This window comes from Mustela putorius, unplaced genomic scaffold, assembly GCF_011764305.1.
Source record: "Mustela putorius furo isolate JIRA1106 unplaced genomic scaffold, ASM1176430v1.1 tig00000129_pilon_pilon_pilon, whole genome shotgun sequence".
In the NCBI taxonomy this organism is placed as follows: domain Eukaryota; kingdom Metazoa; phylum Chordata; class Mammalia; order Carnivora; family Mustelidae; genus Mustela; species Mustela putorius.
In genome coordinates this window covers 34,853,520-34,876,000 of record NW_025421290.1, presented here as the reverse complement: position 1 = coordinate 34,876,000, position 22,481 = coordinate 34,853,520, and the positions used below count along the sequence as shown (strand labels likewise).

At 41.1% G+C, this 22,481-nt stretch overlaps 1 protein-coding gene across 26 annotated transcripts in view; it reads left to right on the top strand.

The window, feature by feature from the left end:
• Positions 1-22,481, top strand: part of NRXN3 (neurexin 3) — a 1,565,929-nt gene that overhangs the window by 747,776 nt on the left and 795,672 nt on the right. For all 26 annotated transcript variants that reach the window (XM_045074603.1, XM_045074593.1, XM_045074604.1 and 23 more), the window contains one exon: positions 16,953-17,072. In XM_045074603.1, coding sequence (XP_044930538.1) covers positions 16,953-17,072 — 120 coding nt within the window. The remainder of the gene's footprint in view (positions 1-16,952; positions 17,073-22,481) is intronic.

Sequence of the window (22,481 nt, the reverse complement as noted above, 5' to 3'; positions counted from 1 at the left end):
TTGCCATCTGACATTGCATCATCATTGGTGTCCTCCTGTCCCTGGTTCAGTATGTCAAGACATGGGCCACAGACTCTGGGAATGTATGTTGGCAGATGTCTTCCCGGTATCACATACTTGCCAGTAGAGGACCTTCCCTGGCATTGACATCAGACTCTTCCTGACTTGTACCTTTGCTTCCAGCATGGCTGAAAGGGCAATTGGGGTTTTCATTTATATTTTTATACATCGGGAGGTATACCAGAGCCTTTTATGTGGGTGTCACCATGAATGAAATAATATAAGAACTACTGCATCATTTAATGCAAACACAGCAGGTCATAGGAAAATGATGTCAGAATGCCATGATGAGGGTAGGGAGTTGACATTTATTGAGTATTTACTAGATGTCAGGCGTTCTTAGGCATTTCATCAGTGTGATGTCATGAAACAGCATGGGTGTTGGTGTTAGAAAGACTTGGATTTAGATCCAGGTAGTAACTTTTGTTCACTGTGTGACATTTGGAAAGTCACTTAATCCCTCTGAGCTCTATCCTCCTCAACTGCAAAGTGGGGCAATAAAACTTGCCTTGGGAGGTAAGCTGTGTAAATCAGAGCTGTATGTAAAATGCCTGGTAGGAACATGGTGGGTACTCAATAAACAGTAAGATTATCCTTTACAAATGTGATCTTATGGGAGACATCTAATAACATCGCATGCCCATAGGTGTCACACAACATCAGTCTGTTGCGTAGATGATCTTCTGTGTCTTAAGTTACAATCTGAGTTTTACAGGTCTTCTTGAGCCCAGGTTTTACAACAAAACCATCTAGTTTAACCAGCAGAGGGCAGCAGTGAGCAGTTTTCAGGTTTTCCCCTGGGGCCTGGATAGTTGGTCAAGCAGGTGACCCTTCCCTAGCTTGTAAGTCAAAGGTGTCTGACCAGTCAGCAGAATCTATGCATTCCTTTGTCTGGTTGAGCCTCATAGTCCTTTGTGCAATTTACCCATTTTGTTTTTTTCTATCCCATTGATTTACTGCACCGGACGCTTTCACTCATCTCCTAAGTATTTAACTTCACGTTTTGCCCCTGTTCTTGACCAGCTTTGACCTGGGTTCGCTTGCACATTTTTATAAAGGCTTCCTGGCAGCTTCACAAGCTGGTGTGCAGGGTGGAAATCATTTCCCTTTGCCTAAGAGTCAGCTTCCCTCATGGACTAGAAGTAAGACTGGTTGTTTCCGTAAGCCACTCCAGTTTGCCTTTAACCGGGAGTCTGTCTTCAATCCAGTGGGCCAGATATGGTCTGTGTACCTGGGAGGACTGGAGGCTGCAAATCAGCGTGCACTTAAAGGAGCCACTTTGCTTTCTCTTCCTGGAAATGCACTCTGTTGTTCAAATCAAGAATTTTTGTCTCCTTGGCTTGCTCTTACCTCTTTCAGGCATTAAGGGCAGTGCTGAAATAAATGTAACATGGGGGGTTTAAATCAAATATCTCCGTTTCAAAGATTGTGGAATGACAGAAATTCCAGTTATCCTGCAGTAATTAATCAGATTGAGTTAAAACACAAAAGCATGCGTTAAAAAGCATAAAGTACTCTTCAGATGGGAAATATTCTTATCACGTCATCCATTTTCCATATTTCCAAATTAATAGGAATCATCCATTTAACTCTATAGCCATGTTGCTTGATAGAAATCTAATGTGAGTCACGTATGTAATTTTAAATCTCCTAGTATACTAGCTACATGTAACAAAGACAGAAAGGAACATGTAATTAATTTTGTATTAAGGAACATGTAGTTCATTTTGATTTTACATTTCAGTAAACCAGATATATCCAAAATATTATCATTTCAGCATGCAATGATATAAAACTATCAACAAAACATTTCACATTCTTTTTTTTTCACGCTAAGCCTTCAGAACCAAGTGTGTGTTTTATACTCGTAGCACACCTCAATTCAGACTGTATGCCTTTCCTGGGCTCAGGAGCTGCATGGGTCTGTGGCCTGCTGCATCAGAAGCAGAGTTCTACAGAGAATTAAAAGTTGGGCTGTAAGGAGCTAGAACTGTTGGAGGTAGAACTTCAGAAGAGTGGATTATGGAGTCTACTTAAGAGAACTTGAAGAGAAGCAGTGAGAGCATTAGCACAAGGAAATTACCCACCAAATTGGGGAAAATGGTCCCATACCTACCTCCATCTCTGTGTGCGGCTTGGCGTGACTCATCACATGCATTATAGAGGGGTCCGACCTTGCTCTGAGTATGGGCGATTGTTCAGCCCCGGATATTGGGACTTGATGCTTCTTCCATCCAAATCTATGGCGAGTCCCATGAGCCTAATAACCGTGCACTCTATTGCCATGGAGATAATTGCAATGATTACCCACAGAGCATTATGACCGCCCCACTGGGTGGAATGAAGTGGAGGACGAGTGAGGAGGGGAGGAGGTCCTTGTTTATTGTACACAGATGACTTGGATAATTAGCCTAAGTGGCCAGGAAAAATGGCCAAAAAGTGGGTTAAGGCATAAATTACTGTCATTGGACGTTTACACCATGTGAATAAGCCCTTATAAGAGATCCCGGGAGCCTTTTAGGGCTCTGTGGAAATGAAGCTGAAGTAGGGAAATGAGGAGCGCGGAACTCGAGAGACTGCAAACAGGTGTCCTTCTCATTCTGAATCTCTGTCATAGGATGGGACCCTCAAGAAGGCCTTTGAGTATTTGTACAGGATGGAAATCCCAGGAAATGGAAGGCATTTCCTGATTTATCATTTCTATATATAGAATCATGAACAGGTAGAGAATGAGGATCCCTTACCAAAAACTAAGAGCTGCATCCCTTCGAGATGGTAAATGAGTTCTATTCTCACTATCTGGGGTACACAGGCCAGGATGTATCATATGTTCTTATCAGAGTTATTGATGATGATATTTCAAGACCTCTAAGTAGTAAATGTACTACTCTCCCTCTCCTATCGAAGTGCAAAGAGTCCAAGATTATTTTAAAAATGTATTAATCTATGACTTTGTCTCCCAGTGGTTGATACTAAGAAAGAAAGAAAAAAAGAAAAAACTTCCAACCATGTTTTAATTTTTATGCAGAGTATAATAACTTCAGAAATTAAGCACAATTTCTGGATACCCTTAGCCAACATCTAGCTGTGACTGGCAGCCTCTCAGTTTGGGCTAGGAATTTTGAAATGATGTCTGGTTCTATTCTCAGCTGGTAAATATCTCTTTCTGTCTTGAGGCCAGCTTTGCTACAGAGACCAAGGCATGGGTTGGCTGGAAACACGATTCCGCAATTGCAGATGGTACACATCTGAGAGAGACACACGTGCTTCATTTCAAGACTGGCATGAATAAATAAAAAGGACCCTGGTTTGGTGCCTTTTTGCTCACAGCCATTTGGATTTGGCTCTATTGCTACCAATCAAACAAATTGAGCTTTCTGGAGTTCCCAAATCATGTTGACGCACAGACACAGTTCGAGTGCCACGTTCCCTGGTGACATTTTCAGGAGGTTCCCAGGAAGGCTCCCAGGCGACTGACTCTTCTTCCATCTTTAACTCCTAGATGTGCAGAATTATTTTTTTGCGGGCTTGGTCTGGCTGTGCACACGTGTCTTTCAGTCTGGCAACGCACTCTTCCTTATTTCTTGATGCTTATCCTGACTCATGGAGAATCATTTTCCTGGACCATGTGCCTTGGGGTTGGCTGTGTGGATGCGGGAAGGCTCTTGTTACCCCTGCTTGTGCTTTGTGAAGTCCAGTGTTTTCCTGCCCCTGCTCTGCTGACGTGGCTCTGATGAGGCCTGCTCTGCCCGGGTCTCCGCATCCCCCATCTGTGCTGTCTCTGGAGAGTCCGCAGAGCATTTGAAGTGTTTGAGTGATGTTGGTTATGCAGATTGTTATTTTCATTTCTGTAATGTTACCCTGGTTGATTCCACCTCTTACTAACCTCTGGTTATTGTTTTCGCCTTTTCTGTTCTTCTGCTAACAAAGTTGCATTGACCAAAGCTGACCTACAAGGTAGAGAAGGTTCTTGCTCCCATTACCACTTTGGACGGAAAGATGCCCTGTGTCACCCTTGGCATCTTTTTCTTAAGGGCCTCCAAGCTGTCACACCTCTTGGACAGCATCAGTTTTGGGGAGGGGGCTGAACCCTGTGTTCTTTAGAAACAGTGGCAGGAAACCCAGATCAGTGAATGCAAAATAGCAAACCCCGAGACCTTTTATGGATGGGACCATGATTCCATTTTAGGATGTCCGCATCCCATACTGTGACTCCTCCCAAGCCTACCAACCCACTTTTGGAAGCGATTCAGGCCTCTGCACATAGTTGCCATGGATGGACTGGCTCTTTTTAATTTATTCACCACAGAGGAAGACTATACTTGGAAAGAGAAAAAGAAAGAAAGAAAAAAAAAAAAACCAGTTGAGTTCTTAATTTATTATTTTCTGGGCCAGGGAGGTCACTTCTCAGGACTTTTGAGTGCTTGGTCTTTATGAATGAGAAGGGCATTTCTCTTAACTCATTTTAAAGAAACATTTTTAGGCCTTTGGGAGATATTAATGTCATTAAAATGTTCTAGAGATTTATGTTTCCTATTGGGGATTTTGGCTGAGCACTTTAATTTCCTGTTGTGTGATCTAAAGGAAAAAGTACTCTTGGGGAAGAAGAGGGTCTGTCGGTTTTATCCTGAATTCGCTTTCAAATACCTGCCTGGTAGATGTCCGTGAGTCTCTACTACAGACCCTGATCCTTCTACTAGCCAAAGAGGCACCATCCAGAGTCTGTAATGGGCCACTGGTCGCATTGTGTCAGGCTACCTGACTCAGAATAGCAGGCCAAGAAGGCATGTTGGGCATCCTTTGGCTGATAGTTGGGTAGAGGATTGAGCTTTGGAGTGCAAACTCTCGGCGTTTGCAACCAGCAGACATTGTTGAAAGCAGTTAAGAGCAGGGTAGCCTTAAAAGCACTACGTTTTCCCTAAATGATCATTGACTTTGCTGCGACTTGCTGTACGTCACGTGGGTAACCAATGCAGGTATCCATGTCTTGGGCAGACATCAACTACATAACATCTCTCTCTAGTCACTCTCCTACAACTTTTTCCTCCATCCTTTCTTAGCAGATTCACATATACGCTGATATATAGTAAAATTAATTCAAAGAATAGGGCAGTGGATTAGTATTTTGACGTCTGAGGTAGCTGTACAATAGATTTCAATTTTTTTTTTCTTTTCAATTTCAAAGAGTGTCAGGGGCCTTTTGGTCATACTGAAGGCTGTTGTTTTTCAGAAACTTTGCTTCATTGTCAAAATAGGGCTACTACATGTCACTCTGTAAGTGGGGGGGGGGTAGGATTTGATCTATAAGAAGAGAGAATCCAAGGATATCAGAACTTATTGTGATCAGTTTTTATTATATCAAACTAGAGAATGACATCTCCTCTCAGACTTTATTCCTCATGGTAAGACCTAGGTGGATTTTGAATCCCCAGGACCTAGCATAGGTCTTTCTACATAAGGATTCCCCAAGCAGCAAAATGATTTTAAAGTTACCATCCAAAGGAAAAATGGTTTGTAGGCATCATACAGAGTGCTGGTTGATTTCTGTGTGTCTTGTAAAATTATTGGCTGAAGTCTAGTACATATTTAGGAATGTAATAGTTTGGACTATCTTAACTTTGCCATTTATAGAATCAGCCAAGTCATCAGAATGGTTTTTATGTTGTTACTGCCTTGACCGAAATTCTCTTCCATTCTTGTAATGACTAGAGGGTCTCTTTGTTTGTGACAAGAGCTGTTACTCTTAGTCATTATTTGGGGTTATCTTACTTGCTCCCCATATTGTGTGAAAGACCTTTAGGATGCAAATTCTTTCACTTTTTATTCTCCTGATATTGGGGTTTGGACCATTACTCATATTGGCTTTTTCAGCTGCAACCTGTGGGCACAGATAGTATGAATTACCATAAGAGTGAAGGGCAGTAAAAACATATGACAAAGAAGTGAGACAGTTTGAAATGTAAAGGTAAATGGTATTCAGAAAGAACTATAATAGTGGGCTCTAGGAAGTGGTCTGATGAATCTGGAAAGTCAACAGCTTGAGTCCTCTTATCATTGTATTTGGGGTATGATTTGTTATTTATTTATTTATTTATTTGTGTACTTACTTACTTAACTACTTAATTACTTACTACTTATTTTTTTTTTTCAGTTTTAATGGAAACTCAGCTATTCCTATGTGTCAGGCACCCAGCTAGGCACTGGGATAACAGGTGTGTTACTGTCCGACCACACATGAGTTGGCAGGGGATCGCCCAGTGTGGACAGTGCAGAGTGAACACTGCTTTTCTCGAACAGAGAAGGAGCACGCAGCGTGAGCAGGGAGGAGGGCTGCTGGGCTGTGCCGGGTGGTCATGGTGGAAGCTCAGGGGATATTTCTCAGGCAGAGCTTGAACTGAGTTGGAAGGATGACATATTTGAGGTACATGAGACATGGAAGCACATTGGAGAGCTTGGGCAGTCTGAGACCAACACAAAGCTCGGGCTGTGTTGAAATAGTGCGCCTATGGGGATGTGATCAAAGACGAAGCTGGGAGCTGTAGGATGGAGGTCGATGATGACAGCGTGTTCATGTGGGGAGTCGGGCATTTCCCTGAGGGCACTTTGAGGAGGACAGAGACTCGGCTAGCTCTTCATTTTATGAAGATCACTCTGACACCAGGTGGAGAATAGATAGGACAGACAGGAACTGGAAATGGAGAACAGAGTTTGGAGGGAAGTAGCATATTCCAAGGTTGAGGGAAGAGGCTTGAATCTCCCTTCCAGATGAGACCTCTGAGGAATGGCCTTTTTCTCCTGATTATTTCCCTTCCATCCCAACTGAATTACTCTGCTTCATATAGCAGGTATATTTACACATGATGACGAAAGCTGTCAAGGAAGAACTTCATGGATGGCCCTAGGTCAGCCCAGACTTTGCCTCCTTCCGGGTGAGGAGTGGGAGTAGGTGCTCCATGGAGGCACACAGGGTGGGAAGAGTTACCCTGCTGAGAAGTACAGACCCTTGAATCACAGGGTCCCTTGAAGAGGGTGACAATATCAAGGGACATTTTGGAAGCTATTTTAGAAATCCTTTTTATTGTAAGAGGGGTTTTCCTGGAGAGATCCCCTAAAAAGCTGTCTAATAAGGAAAGAGCTGTATGATTATCAGAGAGACATTAAGTTAGACCTGTTGAGAATGAAGCAGATGAGTTTTAAGCTCTAAAAAAACCCTAAGAATAGCTTTTTATTGGGTTAGATGATTAATAAGAATATGTTCTCCCCACTTTCCACTGTAATTGTCCTAAATAGGTTCCCTCTCTGGAGTTGAACGGCTCTTTTTTAGAAATGTAATTTGTTCTTCCCAGATGGTCGGCAGGTGTAGTGGGGCAGGGGAAAACCAAGGATTGATTAGATCTGGTTCTGAATGCTTTGTATCTTGAGGAAGTCAGTGAACATACCGGGTTTGGATGCCTTAAAAACGCGAAGACCCTTTCAAGTACTTTTAGATAAGAGTTGCCATCAAATACTTCTAAGGGGAATTTTCATTCTGCAACTTTTTTTTTACTGTGGAGAATATGGTTTCGCACTTAATTTTCTCCAAAGCTAGTACATTCTCCATTGTATTTTATGTAAAAAAAAAAAAATATATATATATATATATATATATATATATATATATATGGCATTTGGCCCAATAGAAATCAGTCTCTCAGAAGTGATATGCATTATGAGAAATAATGGAGATGGAAATTCAGTAGAACTTCCCCCAAAGATTTTGCTTTTTTCCCCTTAGCACTGTCTGCTGAGGGGTTTCTTATAAGAGAGTGTGCATTTGTGACCTACTACCTTAATGTATCTTGTTTCTGGACTCCTATTCAACTATACCCCAACTAAAATGCAGAGAACATGGTCTTCCTCCCCAACAGAGTTGATAATACCCTTAATTAAGGGTTTACTTAGTTTAAGCACAGGCTGAGGAGTTAGTATATTGTGTCTCCCTCATGACCATGACCTTGCCACCTCAAGATGACTTTATGGGCTTTACATACCTTATCTCATTTAATCTTCACATTGTGTGAGGTACCAATAATTTCTGTCCCCATTATACAAACTCAGGTACAGAAAATTTAAGTGGCTAGCCTAAGGTCACATTGCTAGTAAGTGGTAAAGCTGAGTTTTAAAGCCTATGACCTCTTCTCTACTGTAGCATATGGTGCAAGTCTGGACTTGTCTATTTCCAAAGCAGAGGCACTACCCAGGTGACCAGAGGTTATCTGAGAAGGTCCTTTAGATGGCTTTATGGTAGATGGTGTTTATGTCAATACGATTTCACTAAGTTCTAGGTGATAGTTGCACAATGTTCTTTAAAACAAACTATTTTTAAAATTCATTGTATTTTCATTGAGCAAGCCCTTTGAAACCTCTTTTCTCTCTTTTTAAAAAATGCCCTCTACTACCCCCAAAGGACCGCTACGTCAGTGTAGAAAAAGAAGGAAAACCAGAACAGGAGAGCTCAGTTTACATTTTTCTGAGACAGCATTGACTTTTTGATGAGCTGTTCATGATCTTAAAAAGAAGAAGTGATCTGATCATTGTGACCTTCAGTGCTCTGTGAAAATAGGGTAGGTTGAGCGAGAAGGCGATATGATGCTAGCCATTCTCAGGCCTTCACCAGTACCCCAACGGGGGTGGGCATTAGGGGTGGCACTAATGCCCCCCTCCATTGTCATGCAAGTGTCACATGTATAAATCACTTTACTCACAGAGTGTGCATACTTTGCTGCTCATTGACCATCAAGCGCAGGGCTGGACTAGAATTGGTACCAGCACAGGAGTTTTCAGGAATTTTGTAAGCTGGTTGACATCATGTAACAGATATTGGCTTGAAATTGGCCATGGTGGGAGTATTTTACACTATGGAAATCAGGTTAGAGAAATGTTACAGATCAGGGTTTTTTGTTGTTGTTCTGGTTGTTAAATATTTACCTTTGCAGAGCTCATCAAAGGCCATTGGAGATGAAGACTTCATGAGGGCTTGTTGGTTTCAACCAATTCCCATGCTCGCCTTGACTCATTTTATGCTCAGTATATGATGAGAGGGCTGGAGTGATTGTGAAGAACAGGAGTGCGTGAAACCACCCCAGTGTCTCCAGAATGTTGGATTTTATTATTAGTCTTTTTCACTCATCATCCTAACCAAGTGACTTTTTTGAACCTTCATTCGAGGAGAGGAAACCATAAACACCTGAACATGCTTGCTAAGAACATTGTTGATGCCTTTCTGAGCATTAGGAAGACATAGATCTTGCCTTTTAGACAAAAAGTAAGATCGTGGGAATACAGTCTGTCAGTGAAATTTTTAAAAAATATTTTATTTATTTGAGAGAGAGAATGAGCATGCTCATGCATGAGTGGGGGGAGGGGCAGAGGAAGAGGGAAAAACTCCAGCCGACTCCCCACTGAGTAGGGACCCAAGTCCTCTGGACATGGTGCTCCATCTCAGGTCTCGGAGATCATGACCTGAGCTGAAACCAGGAGTGGGATGCTTAACCACCCGAGCCACCCAGGTGCCCCTTCCAGTGAAATTTTATAATAATATTTAGGACCCCGTTCTCTGGCTTTGCTTAATCTTCTGTAAAGTGTGAATTAGACCATTCGCTTCTCAGTTGGCTCTATATGGAGGACACTTGACACAGTTAAGGATCAGTGCTTTCTTATTTTAAAATTACATAGAAGTGAATTGGGTTTCTGCCAGTTACTAAGGATGAATCTTATGTTGTCTGTAAATGACTATCTTCAGAAAAGGCAAGAGAACCCAAAGCTGTGAATGTAGAGTTACTCTGAGAGCTACAGAGGGATCTTGGCTGTAGGGACCAAGACACAGAGCTAAGTAGGTTATTCCTAATGTCACAGACACTGCCCCTGAAGCCTCAACACTTGAGTCCTTGTATTTTAGCAGCGGGACTACAGGTGGCTCAGGAAGCTAGTAAGGGTCTTGCGCACATATGCACACGCATACATACATATATCTGTATGGATTCATCTTCCTTTTTCTATTGTTTCCTTCCTTCCCACTCCATGACTTCTCACTCCTTCTTCCTCTATGAAACAACGTGAATTTTTTTTTTAAAGATTTATTTATTTATTTGACAGACAGAGATTATAAGTAGGCAGAGAGGCAGGGAGAGAGAGAGAGGGAGGAGAAAGCAGGCTCCTTGCTAAGCAGAGAGCCAGATGTGGGACTCGATCTCAGGACTCTGGAGTCATGACCTGAGCTGAATGCAGAGGCTTTAACTCACTGAGCCACCCAGGTGACCCATCAATGTAAATTTTAAAAATGTGAAAGTGGAAAGGTTTATGTACGTATCAGGAGTGGAAAGTCAAGTTGCAGATGGCTCTACAGAGCTCTCTGGAGAGTCCCTGGCTGCCCTCACAGGGCTCCTCTCATTGTGGCTGTGCTTGGGAGGGATGGACAAGCCCTTTGGTTGGCACAGGGGTCTGCTGTGAAGAAGCTTCCCCATTCAGGGTTTGTGCACGGCTTCTGAATCCTTTGACAAACACCCCCTGCTTTACAATTAAAGACGATGAGTGTTATTAAGCCAGCCTTTCCCTGTGCCGATCCCTGGGCTACCAGCCTTGACCCTTTAGGATAAAGGGCATCAAACAAAAGGGGAGAACAAAAGAGATGTTCTCCCCTGGTCACCAAACCCCACCCTCTACCCCCCAACCCCAATATGGCCAAGACCAGCTAGTGCTGGTTTAGCAACATTTACTATAAATTGGGATATTGGAGACATAGGCTTGGTTGAGTCCTACTTGGGCACTAACAGAGGGAAAATACACTCTTCTAGAACTCTGCTGTCCTTCAGACAGCATTTCTATCTCAAGGACCTGCAAGTCGTAAAAGACAGTCTGTCAACTTTTGATTTCCTAGACCATGAAGAGGAGTTGACCGAATCTTTTTGCATGTACCCAGAGGTGGGTTTTAGCAATAACAGGCATGAAATGACTGACTGGGACAGTTCTTGAAGAGAAAAAAACAAAAAAAAATCCCAAACTCAAGCAGAGTGGTGGGGAGTTTGTGGCAGCCATCAGAGGTATCATCTGAGAAAGAAAAGACACAACGTGATGCTTTTCTGTGAACTAAAAACAGAGCAGAGAGTTAGAAACCAAAGTACTACCATCACTGAGGATTTGTTTAGTTTTTTCTTACACACTTCTGTTGCCTTGTCACTTCCCTGCTAGACGAAGAAAAGTCACCATCTTGTCTCAAAAAGACTATGTGGCTGTTTCAGTGAGGATTGGTTACATAGCAAATGCAAAAGTCATATACACGATCTGGATACAAGGGTTTCCAAAAGGTTTAGTGCACTTTTAAGGTTTTTTTTTTTTTTTAAAGTTTTATTTATTTATTTGGCAGACAGAGATCACAAGTAGGCAGAGAGGCAGGCAGAGAGAGAGGAAGGGAAGCAGGCTCCTTGCTGAGCAGATAACCTGATGCGGGGCTTGATCCCAGGACCCTGAGATCATGACCTGAGCTGACAGCAGAGGCTTTAACCCACGCACCCCTGCACTTTTAAGTTATTAATAATAGTTTTGAAGACCTTTTAAGTATATAATTCTAAAGGTTTATGTTATCTTAGAATTTTTATAATTTTCATTTGATGAGGAAGAATGTTTTAGACAAACGTATTATTACATTCTTAGGAGTGCATATTTATACGTATTTATATACATATTTAAATACATATTTATATGTATTTGATACAGATTTTTGTTCTGGTGTTATATATAAGCAGATAAAACTAGATCTTCCTGTTAATTTTCTTCTGAATGTTGAATCGAAATGGCCTTTGAAAATTTTCCTTGAAAAAAAAAAACCCACACATTTTTACATTAAAAAGTCATCTTTCTCTGATTATAGATTATAGATACCTTATTTAAATTTCTCTTGATAATCAAGTGGTAACACACACACACACTCTCTCTCTCTCTCTCTCTCTCTCGCTCTCGCTCTCCCTGTAGGTTTACCCATATTCATAGAGGTTAGATGGCTCAGCTGTTGAGTTAGCAAGCCTGGGTTTGAGACCTCACCTACTACTTATAATGGGGGCTTCACAAAAAGTATCACCTAACTCTCTGGCTCAGTGTACTTCTCTGAAACTCTTGCCTTCCAACTTGATCATCAGTCCCTTATTTTTAAAGTTCTGGGTTATTTTAAAGTTCTTCCTTGAGAAAATTATTCCTGTTTTCTGATTTCCTAATACCCTTAATTGTAATTGCTTCATCATGTGTTTATGAAGATTAATTGAGTTAATATCTGAAAGGTACTTAGCACAGTGTCTGGCAGATGATAAGTGCTATGTAAATCCCTTGGTTTGTTATTGTTATATCCTCTTTATACAGGATAATTTTATATCAATGAGGCACCTTTAGAAGCATTGTTGAAGATTTTCTTTTTTTTTTCTTTTTTTGGGGGGTAGTTTGGCATATTTCTCTAATTTCTCTCTTTAGTTTTGGAGACACTGCTATCTGAGAAATAGACAAATATAAAATATCTGTTCAGGAAAGGATGTACTTAAATACAGGAGCTTATATTATCATCTAGGAAACTTTTTAGGCTCTAATGTCAACACTTAATCATTCAGCTGTTCATACTGTCCCTGGACACTGGGGACACAGAAGAGTTCTTGTGTCAATATCTGGTAAGATTGTCCAAATCTAGTAGTTAAGTTAGGGCAGGGAATATGGCCAATTAAATCCCACCACCATCAATACCTTCCCCCAAAAAGTGATTCCAAGTTGAAAATTGTTTGTAGGAGGTGATATTGGTAAATTTTATGGGTAAATTGTTAGTTAGGAGTACCATTTGACTTTAAGTGATTAAAGAATGACTTTATTTTGGGGGGGGGGTTGGTTCTCTTGTTCTTTTTTCATTTAGCAACATTTTCTGAGCTCTTGTTTTAAACCAAATACTTATCAAATACTTATATTTAAACCAAATACTTTATCAGAAGTTAGAGCTATAGAGGCTCCTGGGTGGCTCAGTGGGTTAAAGCCTCTGCCTGCTGCTCAGGTCATGATCCCAGGGTCCTGGGATCGAGCCCCGCATCGCATCGGGCTCTCTGCTCAGCAGGGAGCCTGCTTCCTCCTCTCTCTCTGCCTGCCTCTCTGCCTACTTGTGATGTCTGTCAAGTAAATAATTTTAAAAAAAACCTAAAAAAAAAAAGTTAGAGCTATAAAGTTGAGAGAAGCAGATAAGACTTCTGCCCTCACAGGGCTTATATTCCAATAGGATGAGACAAACAATAAACATTTTAATAAATGACTTAGTTCTAGGCAGTGCATTGTTGAGAAAAGCTGGTGGAGACCACCTGAAATAGGAGAGTCTGAAGAAAGCCCACCTTAAGCCTGAAACTTAAATAGAGTAAGAATGGACCGATCATTTGATAATCTGCAGAAAGGACTTTTCAGGCTATAGGTAGAACAAGAGCATAGGACCTTGAAGGCAGATGGTCTTGAAGTGTACGAGCAGAGGTCCTGGAAGGTGTGCAGGCCTCAGAACCACCCAGAGGGCTTATCACGACTCCCATTCCTGAGACCTGTCCCGGGCCACTAGGTCTGGGTGGAGCCTGAAAAGGCACCTTTGTCCTGAGCTCCCAGTGCAGCTGCTGCTGTGGGGCCCACCAGGTGAGCACCACTGGGGTCGGCGGGGTGGGGGGGAGTGAAAAGATGAAGGGGTGGCTGCAGCGTTGTGAGCTGGGGGCCCCGAGTGGGACACGCAGCTGGGGGAGGAGGCAAGGCCCCAGGATCTCAGCCTCAATAACAAGTGCGAGTTTAGTGTCAGATCTATGAGGAGTCGTTGCAGGTTTGAGCCCCGCCTTGCCACAGCTGCTCTTGTTCCGAGGTGATTACAGTAGAAGGTCTTTGGTCTTTTTTTTTTCTTTTAAGATTTTATTTATTTATTCGACAGAGAGATCACAAGGAGGCAGAGAGGCAGGCAGAGAGAGAGGGAAGCAGGTTCCCCGCCAAGCAGAGAGCCCGATGTGGGGCTCGATACTATGACCGGAGCCAAAGGCAAAGACTCACCCCACTGAACCACCCAGGCGCCCCAACAATCTTTGGTCTTTGAGGACTATCTGATTCTGCATGGCACTTGCCCCCGTAATGGCATGTGCAACAAATTCTCCGCTTTGTGGAGCAGAGTCACAACCATGCTCAGGTTTCGACAATAGGAGACATAGGCAGATGGGGTTTCAGATAGCTCAACACTGACTGAAACACATTCTCTGTATCTGGCACAGAACATTGAACCCAGCAAGGACATAATCAAAGCATATTTTTGATTTTTAGCAGCAGGCAGTATTCTGTCCTTTGGGGACAATACTGAAAAAATACAAAACAATTAGAGGCTTCTATAAGCAGAGGACATCAAATGTGTAATAAAGTGTTCAACTGAATATTACCCTATGTAAATGTTAATGATGCAGATAATAAGTGTCATGGCCACTAAGAAGTGGGAGAATTGTTTGAAGTTACTAGGGAGCGCTTTATACAGGCGAGGCCTTCGAGCTGGTCCTTAGAAAATGGTGAGCATTTGCCGAGTTAGGGGGAAGGGAAAAGCATAGAAAAGCCTGGTCTCAGATTCAATTAACATTCAAGGGATTATTGTGTTTTTCCCAAGTTTTTGCGGGTTCTACTGCCTTTCAAGGGAAAGCCTTACATGTGTTTCTGGTTCCTGAGTACAATTGAATTACTAGTCCATTGTCTGCTAAGAGCTGTTTAGTCAAGGAGCCCTGGGGACTTCTCAGAAACTTTTATCCTTTGAAAGAAGCTGTCCTGATTTGCCATTGTTAATGAAACTTGTACAACACAATGCTCAAGTTTAAGACCCACTGAGAACATGACCATGAGCCCCCTTTCTTCTCCACATGGGGGAACCACATGGCAGATAGGAACTACAGAGACCCAGCAGCAGTGCTGCTCCCCCAGTGCTAGTAATTGTCTTGAACTTTCTTATGTCATATCCTAATAGCTTTGTATTAGGAGTGATGGTCTGTATTGCTTCTATCCCTCATGAATAAATACAGAATGTCTTGCCACCCAGAAGACAAAGCCTTTGTAGTCGTGTCTCTTTTGAACATGCATCCCTAGGACTCCGCATGCATACATTTCAATATTCTGTGCCCATGTGAGGCTTTGCTTTGGAAACGGTGAAATATGTGCTTAGTGCAGTGGGTATATTTTTACTCTGTCAAGTGCTTTTTTGCATCAGATCTTGAGTAATATATTTGATGAGTCAAAGGGCTCGCCTCCTTTGCTGAGGCTCTCTTGGGAGTTATCTTGAATATTAAGATAGTTCTTATTAGCTCAGATAATTCCAAAGGTGCGGATTTATCTTTAATCCCAAGGTTAAGGCAGAAGACAGAAATGAAAAAGAGCAAATGGTAAAAGAGAGGCCCCAGGCTGACCTAAAGAGAGATTTTAATGACAACCTGTAAAGTAGAGATCACCAAACTTTTTCAGTTGCTTTCTCATATCCAGAAAAGATTTTGAGGGTGCCTGGGTGGCTCAGTGGGTTAAGCCTCTGCCTTTAGCTCGGGGCATGGTCTCAGGGTCCTGGGATCGAGGCCTGCATCGGTCTGTCTGCCCAGCAGGGAGCCTGCTTCCCCCTCTCTCTCTGCCTGCCTCTGTGCCTGCTTGTGATCTCTCTCTCTCTCTGCCAAATAAATAAATAAAATCTTTAAAAAAAAAAAAGGAAAAGAAAAGATTTTGAGAATGCCCCCCATAAGTGTAATTATTTCTACATCAGATACTTGTACCACTGTACTTATATATTGTTGACTTATGAAAGGCACACGAAAATAGAAATAATAAAGAAAAAGAATCAAAAGAATGCAATTTCTAATATTTTCTTCCTATCCCTCAAATAATTCTCTTTTGCATCCTCTGGCATATGGACACTGCTTTTCAGTACACCCTTCTGTAAACCAATAGCGATAGCACAGTATAATATACTGGTTCTCAAACTCTAGACTGTGTCACAATTTCCTGGAAGCCTGTGAAAACACACATTTTTACCTCTTTCTGAAGTTTCTGATTCAGTAGGTCTGGGACCTCATCTTTTGCCTTTCTAACCACTTCCCAGGTGATGTTGGTCTGAGAAATAACACTTTAAGAACTACTGATGTAGCTAGCTAAGAGCATGGTTCCCAGAGATGGTTTACCTAAGTTGGATATCATGGTCCTTTCATTACCAAATGTGTGACCTTGGATAGATTACTTATATAAGCTTAGTTTTTTACTTTTTCTTTTTTTTTTTCTGTGAAATGGGTGATCAAAATTACTTACTTCTTAGTGTCACTGGAGAGCATAATGAGGTAATGTAGACAAAGTGCTTAGTACCCAGTACTTACCACCTACAAAACACCAATATATGTTGACTGCTATATGCTTCTCTTTCTTTTCCTCTTCATGTCATCAAACATCTTTTTAATGTCATAAAGTAAACTTTAGGGACTTTTATGCCTTAATTCATAAGAATCATGGGAATAAATTTTTTTTGCTTTACCATTATATGTCTAGAAAGACCATATTCCAAATGAAGTGTCTTTCTAGTTGGGTGACAGAGATGAAGCTCTTTTGAAAAGTCTGCCTAAGAGAGAACAATGTGTTCAGCCCTCTCCCTTCTGTGTGTAACTGTTGATAGTCTGTGGCTAAGTGTGTATCTCTGTAGTCTTTTGTATATCCTGATTCTTGTTGCATGATCTAGAGATGACATTTTGGGAGGTTGTGGTTTTGAATGTTTTGGGGCATGGGAGTCGCAAAGTCAAGTGCTTGCTTTGAACTTCATTGTGAACACTTGTCTCTCTCCTTTTTTCTTCTCTCCCCCTCTTCTTATGGATTACTAGGACCAAGTACCACCTGCCAGGAAGATTCATGTGCCAACCAGGGGGTCTGCATGCAGCAGTGGGAAGGCTTCACCTGCGACTGCTCCATGACGTCATATTCCGGAAACCAGTGCAATGATCGTGAGTACAACCTTTTCATACTTGGGAGTTTTTTCACTCTTTTGAGGTTTAGAGAAAACTTAAGGAACATAATGTAAAAGGATGGTTCTTCTGAAAGAATTGTAAGCAATTTCCTCCTCCAGAAACTTGGAAAATAGAGCACTGGTGCTCTTAATGGAAGAGCAAAGAGATATTACTTGTTCAACATTACTACATGTTTTCCCATTTGCTTACTACATGTGTTTTTTCTTTAGATTAGATTGCCTGTGTCTTAGAAGCAAAAAAACAAAAACAAAAACACCCCCCCACCAACAGCAACAACAAAAACAAAACAAAATCCAGCTCAAGCAATATTTTTGCTCTAAGGAGTTCGGTTTTTCCATAATTAAGTCATCTGGATAACAGTTTTGAGACTCTTCCATTTGCATTGTCTAGAATTTAGAGGTTATTTAAAAAATCTAGGTGTTTTCTCAAAATTCTGAATTTAGAGAATTTCTTAGCTCTTCCAAATGATGAAGACATTCAGAGTTTATTATTTTTTCTAACTAGAAATGTTTAAGGCATTCTCAGGGGCTTTTCAAATATTTGGAAATTCCCTGTAGCTAACTCTGTTGATATCTGTTTGGTTTGTATGTACATAGTTGTTCTGTTTATATATGCATTTCTATTTTGTACATATATTTATAAGTATGTATCTGCATATTCGGTTCATATTGGAAGAGAGCCAGTTGTTAATTTTGTCCACTAGCAATGCTTCTATCAGCTGATTTAATTCTAGAAGACTGATTTCATGAAGATGATTCTAGAGTTGATGGTAGAGATACTTTAGTTCTGTGGGAATCTATAACCTGTGTCTCCACGGCCTTCTTATGTTACTTTCCTAACATGGCTATTTTTAAAGAATAGGCCAACGCCTGAATTTTCTGAATACCTATTCAAAGAGGTTTGTTGAAAGCCCTGACATAGTGGATCCTGCTGATCTTCTGACTTTCTAAATGGTAGGAGTTTATATTGTAATCTGAACTTGTAGTCTGTTGACCTCTTGGTTTTATAAAAAGGTGTGTGGTGTTATCTGAGCAGATACTAAAGTCACAGTATGGTTGCCTAAGTGGGAGTAGGTACTGACTACAATGCCATCTCTATCATGATCACTTGGTTTTTCTTGAATCCTTATTTCTCAACTTTTTTTTTTTTTTCATGTGCATAGTTGCCCCGTGTTCTGTTTCTCATTTTTTCTCATAACTTTTTGTCTTTATATGCTCTGTCAGTCTCTTAAGAGCTACCTGGAGAAACAGGTGGGAACTATACCAATGTAGAGATAAACATCTTTGATTCTCATTGATCTAATGTAAGCAGGTGCCTCTAGGTCTGTAACATAAAGGACATAGTATCTGCAGAAAGTTTTGGTATCAGATTATTCTTTCCAAGTACTTGGTATTATTAAAAGTCTTATTCCCACACTTATGAGTCAGAAATGCTGTTGTTTCACTTCGAAATAGGCAGTGATGGACCCACCCAGGATATCTGGGCAGTTGTGCTACATGTTCTTTATTTGCCTTCCACTTTGATTGCATAGGACTCATTGGGAAAGCTTTTTATCCTAGATGGTGGCATAATGCTTCTTTATCCTCCCAAGTTTATTCCATATCCTAAATACATACCACTCCTGGTAGAAAATGGTCAGGACGAGACTGCCCACAGAAAATGCAGAAAGGTAAGTGATTCTAACTGCGGTGGATAGCATGGTCTTCAGAAGGTACGTATACACTTTTCTCTCATTGATATGTTCTTTTTGGCCACCCAGGCCCAGGCACTATTTTCTACTAAAAATCAATCAGGACTCTTCCTGGATTTCTATGATTTTTTCTCTGACTTTGTCAAGAGCAGATGCCATGTCCAGAATGAAGACGGTTACAGTATCTGACTTGAACAATTTGTCAGTATATAATGAGGTACTAGAGCGGATTGGGAAATGTCAGCTTTCTTTTGTGACCATACCACGTCATCCTTCAAGGATGCTTCTGAGATATCCAGGCCTGGGTATTGTATTCTGGATTTTATTCTGTAAACCGTACAGATGAAGGTTTTATTGTAGAAGACCTTGAGCCCAAGTTGTTAAAGAATCTTCTCGCTTCGTCTCTGATTGGAGAGCAGACCAGGGCTGGTATGACTAGACGGCTATATGGAAGTGTGAGCAAGTACATTTTAATTGCAGAATATAAGGAATAAATAGAGTTCAGATAAACTGGATATAACTGTCATGTGTAGATATGCAATTTTAATGAAACCGACCTCATATATCAGAAATTTAGGTTGCTTAGAATTGTACAGTAGATGTCTCTGTATCCCATGATTGACATTGAAAGTATCGGGGACTTTTCTTTTGGAATTAGCATTGGAGGCAGTTTGTTCAACCTAAAAAATCAGCCTTACCTGTTTACGTCATAGATCATTACTTTCTGTACGAACCTTGACCTTTAGCGTTGTAATTTGCTACTTTATCTCACAAACGTCTTCAAAATTGAGTTCACTTTTGATTTTCTCTGGGCCTCTGTTAGCAAATTCTTGGTAGTTTCACTTGCATCAGAAGAAGAGTTTTCACCTTCGGAGTCACCAAGATTTGAATAAATCTCATGCTTATCATTAGGAAAGGCTGTGGGGAAAAGTGCAAAGGAAGGGGAACAGATAACAGTAAGTGAATGGAAGAGGAAAGATGAGCAGGGCTGAGTCTTAGATGGAAGAACGCAGAGGCCATTAGTGATTGCTTTGGTAGCATGCGTGCAGCAGGTGGCCTGCCTTTGACCTAAATAACAGAAATGGAGCACGATGTGATGATTGGAATGTCAAGGGAATAGGGCCTTTACCTGATTTTTAGGAATAGCGTATTCTACAGAAAGTCGCATATATCTAAAATACATCGTATTTCTGACAATGCTGTCATAGGACCCTATGGTTGATTTAAGAGTCTATCTAGTGGCAACAGACTGTTTTGGTGGATGGTTGGGGGAGAAGGTTTGGATCTTTTATTTTCCATGAGATCTTTCTCAGGACAACAGATTGACCTCAGTTAATGGAAATTTAAAAAACAACAAAAAAAACCCACAAAAAACAATACAAAAACACAATTTCTTAAGGCACGTCCAAGAATAGAAACTAGTTCAATAGGAAAGTGCTAGGTTTTGATATTTTTCAAAATAAAGGGTTCTATTCAGTTCATCATGTATAGAAAAGTTACTTGTATCTGGGCATGATTTGTAAGTTTCTAAAGAAATGTTTGCATTTTAGCATTCTCCACATTTTTCCTAGCATTGGTTTTTTCATTTATGACCTTTGATTTTTCTTGCCTGTTTGCCAAATTGGGTGTTTGCTTGATGAATTTCAGGTGCTGTCACATAGTTGTCACCTCCATGAATAGAGGTTATGTTTAGAAATTATATCTCATTTAGTACGAGTAGACCAAGCATGGATGGGTTTAACTTTATTCCATCATTTTCTCTGAGAGCATGGTGGATTGGTGGAGGCAGTGGGTGAATTTCAGGTTTCGTTTTAGAGAGAGCCATGCAAAGCTGACACAGTGATTGTGAAGGTGTGGCATGTCTTCTCCGTGGCTGGTTACCTTGTGCAAGAGTGGATCTCTTGTACTGGATAGAAACCAAAAGTGATCTGATTGGAAACCCAGGTATAACTGATTTATTAATTGTCTTATGTAGTTTTAAGATAAGATCTTCTACCATTTCATCTAAAAGCAGATTCACAGGGAGTTTCCTCTAGGTGACTTTTAAAGCTGTTCTGAAACCATAATGAACAAAATCATCCCAGAAGTAATTTGGGGTTCATGTAGGATCCTGTGAGATCTAGGGGAGGACACACCCTAGTAATGTTCTCCAAAGAAAATCTTCAGTTCTGAAAAACTCAAACCAGAGAGGGCTGACTTCTTAGAAGGTGCATACCACCTGAGTTCTGACTTAATGATGGAGCTACATTTTAAGAACAACAGAAGAACTGGAACCCCACACAGTTTCTCATAGGGATATTCTTTTTGGATATTGGGTTCCTACTGGTATTTAAAATCAGGGCCTCGGGCCTCGGAGGTTTCAGTGGGTGGTAGCCATCACAACGTAGCAAATCCAGTCCCCTTTCCTGTGATGTGGGCAGGGCGACCTGTGGTTGAGTCCCTCTCTCCACAATACCGCACAATGTTGCACAAAATCCAATGCCACTTGCATATACCCACACATATACGAAAGCGTTGTCATTCCTGGGGGCTTTGTGAAAACAGCGATTTTAAATATCTTACACCAGTCCTTACCACAGCTCTCCCTGAGCGTGTGTATGACAACGGTAGTGAGTTGCGCACAACTTTGAGGTCTCATTATTGCTCCTGGGCCCTGGAGAAGTGAATGTGAAACAGTGTAATGCGTGTGAGCGCTTAAAACACAGCAAGTTGCTGGATTTAGAAATTGGGTGTTTATCAAGGTTTTGTGGGAAAAACAGAAGGAAATAAATGTGGGTCCTCAGCCCACGCTCCGCAGCCAGCGACCTGCGCTACATGGCTGGTCCTACATTGCGGGCTACTTGTTGGAGAAATTGCTAGGTTCACACTGGCACGTTATAATAGATGTTCTTTGCTTGCAACAAATCAATAGCAAGCAGCTGTGCATCGTGCAGACAGTGGAGTGTGAAGCGCCTTTTCAGACAGTTTTCTGCTGGAGTGGCTGTTAAGCTGCACTGTTGGCTATTGATTGGTCTTTTGCTTTTTTTTCCTTATTGTGTAGGTTTATTTATTTTTTTAATGTAGGTTGGTGTATTGATTAAAGTTGTTAAAAACACATTTCCCATTCAGGCTTCAGAAAAAATGAGCAATGTATGCATTCCTTAGTGTACAAACAAGGAAATAGACATGTGTATGTTCTTTCTGTCTCCTGGATCCATACAGATACACGGGCATTACGTTACAAGTCTGTGTTGTTATTTGTACAGCAATAATTTCCAGAGATATCAGACTACAGTGTCTTCATGTTTTCAGTTACGTGTTTAACTCCTACCTCTGTTTCCAGGTTCTGCCCGTCCTACAAATAAGCCATATCTGAGAAGTTTAGTTTTAAGTTATTTGTTTGCTGTTTAGAATACTTTATTATTTCCTCTTTCATTCACTCACCAGACACTTTTTGCAGATATGATTGTGAATAAGATAACACCCCCATTCGCAAAGACATTAGAGTCTCACAGGGGAAGACACACACGGAAGTGCTTTAGTAGAAATATAAACCACATGTAGTGAGGGCTCATGAAGGGGAGAGGCATCAGTTGTCCCTGGGGTGGAGATTCCATCAAGAAGAGCTGATCTTATTGAGGTTTTTCATGGACCTATGAGTCTTGAAAAATTTCTAAGTAGCTTCTAAGCATATATGGTAAGAAAGAAGGCAGGAA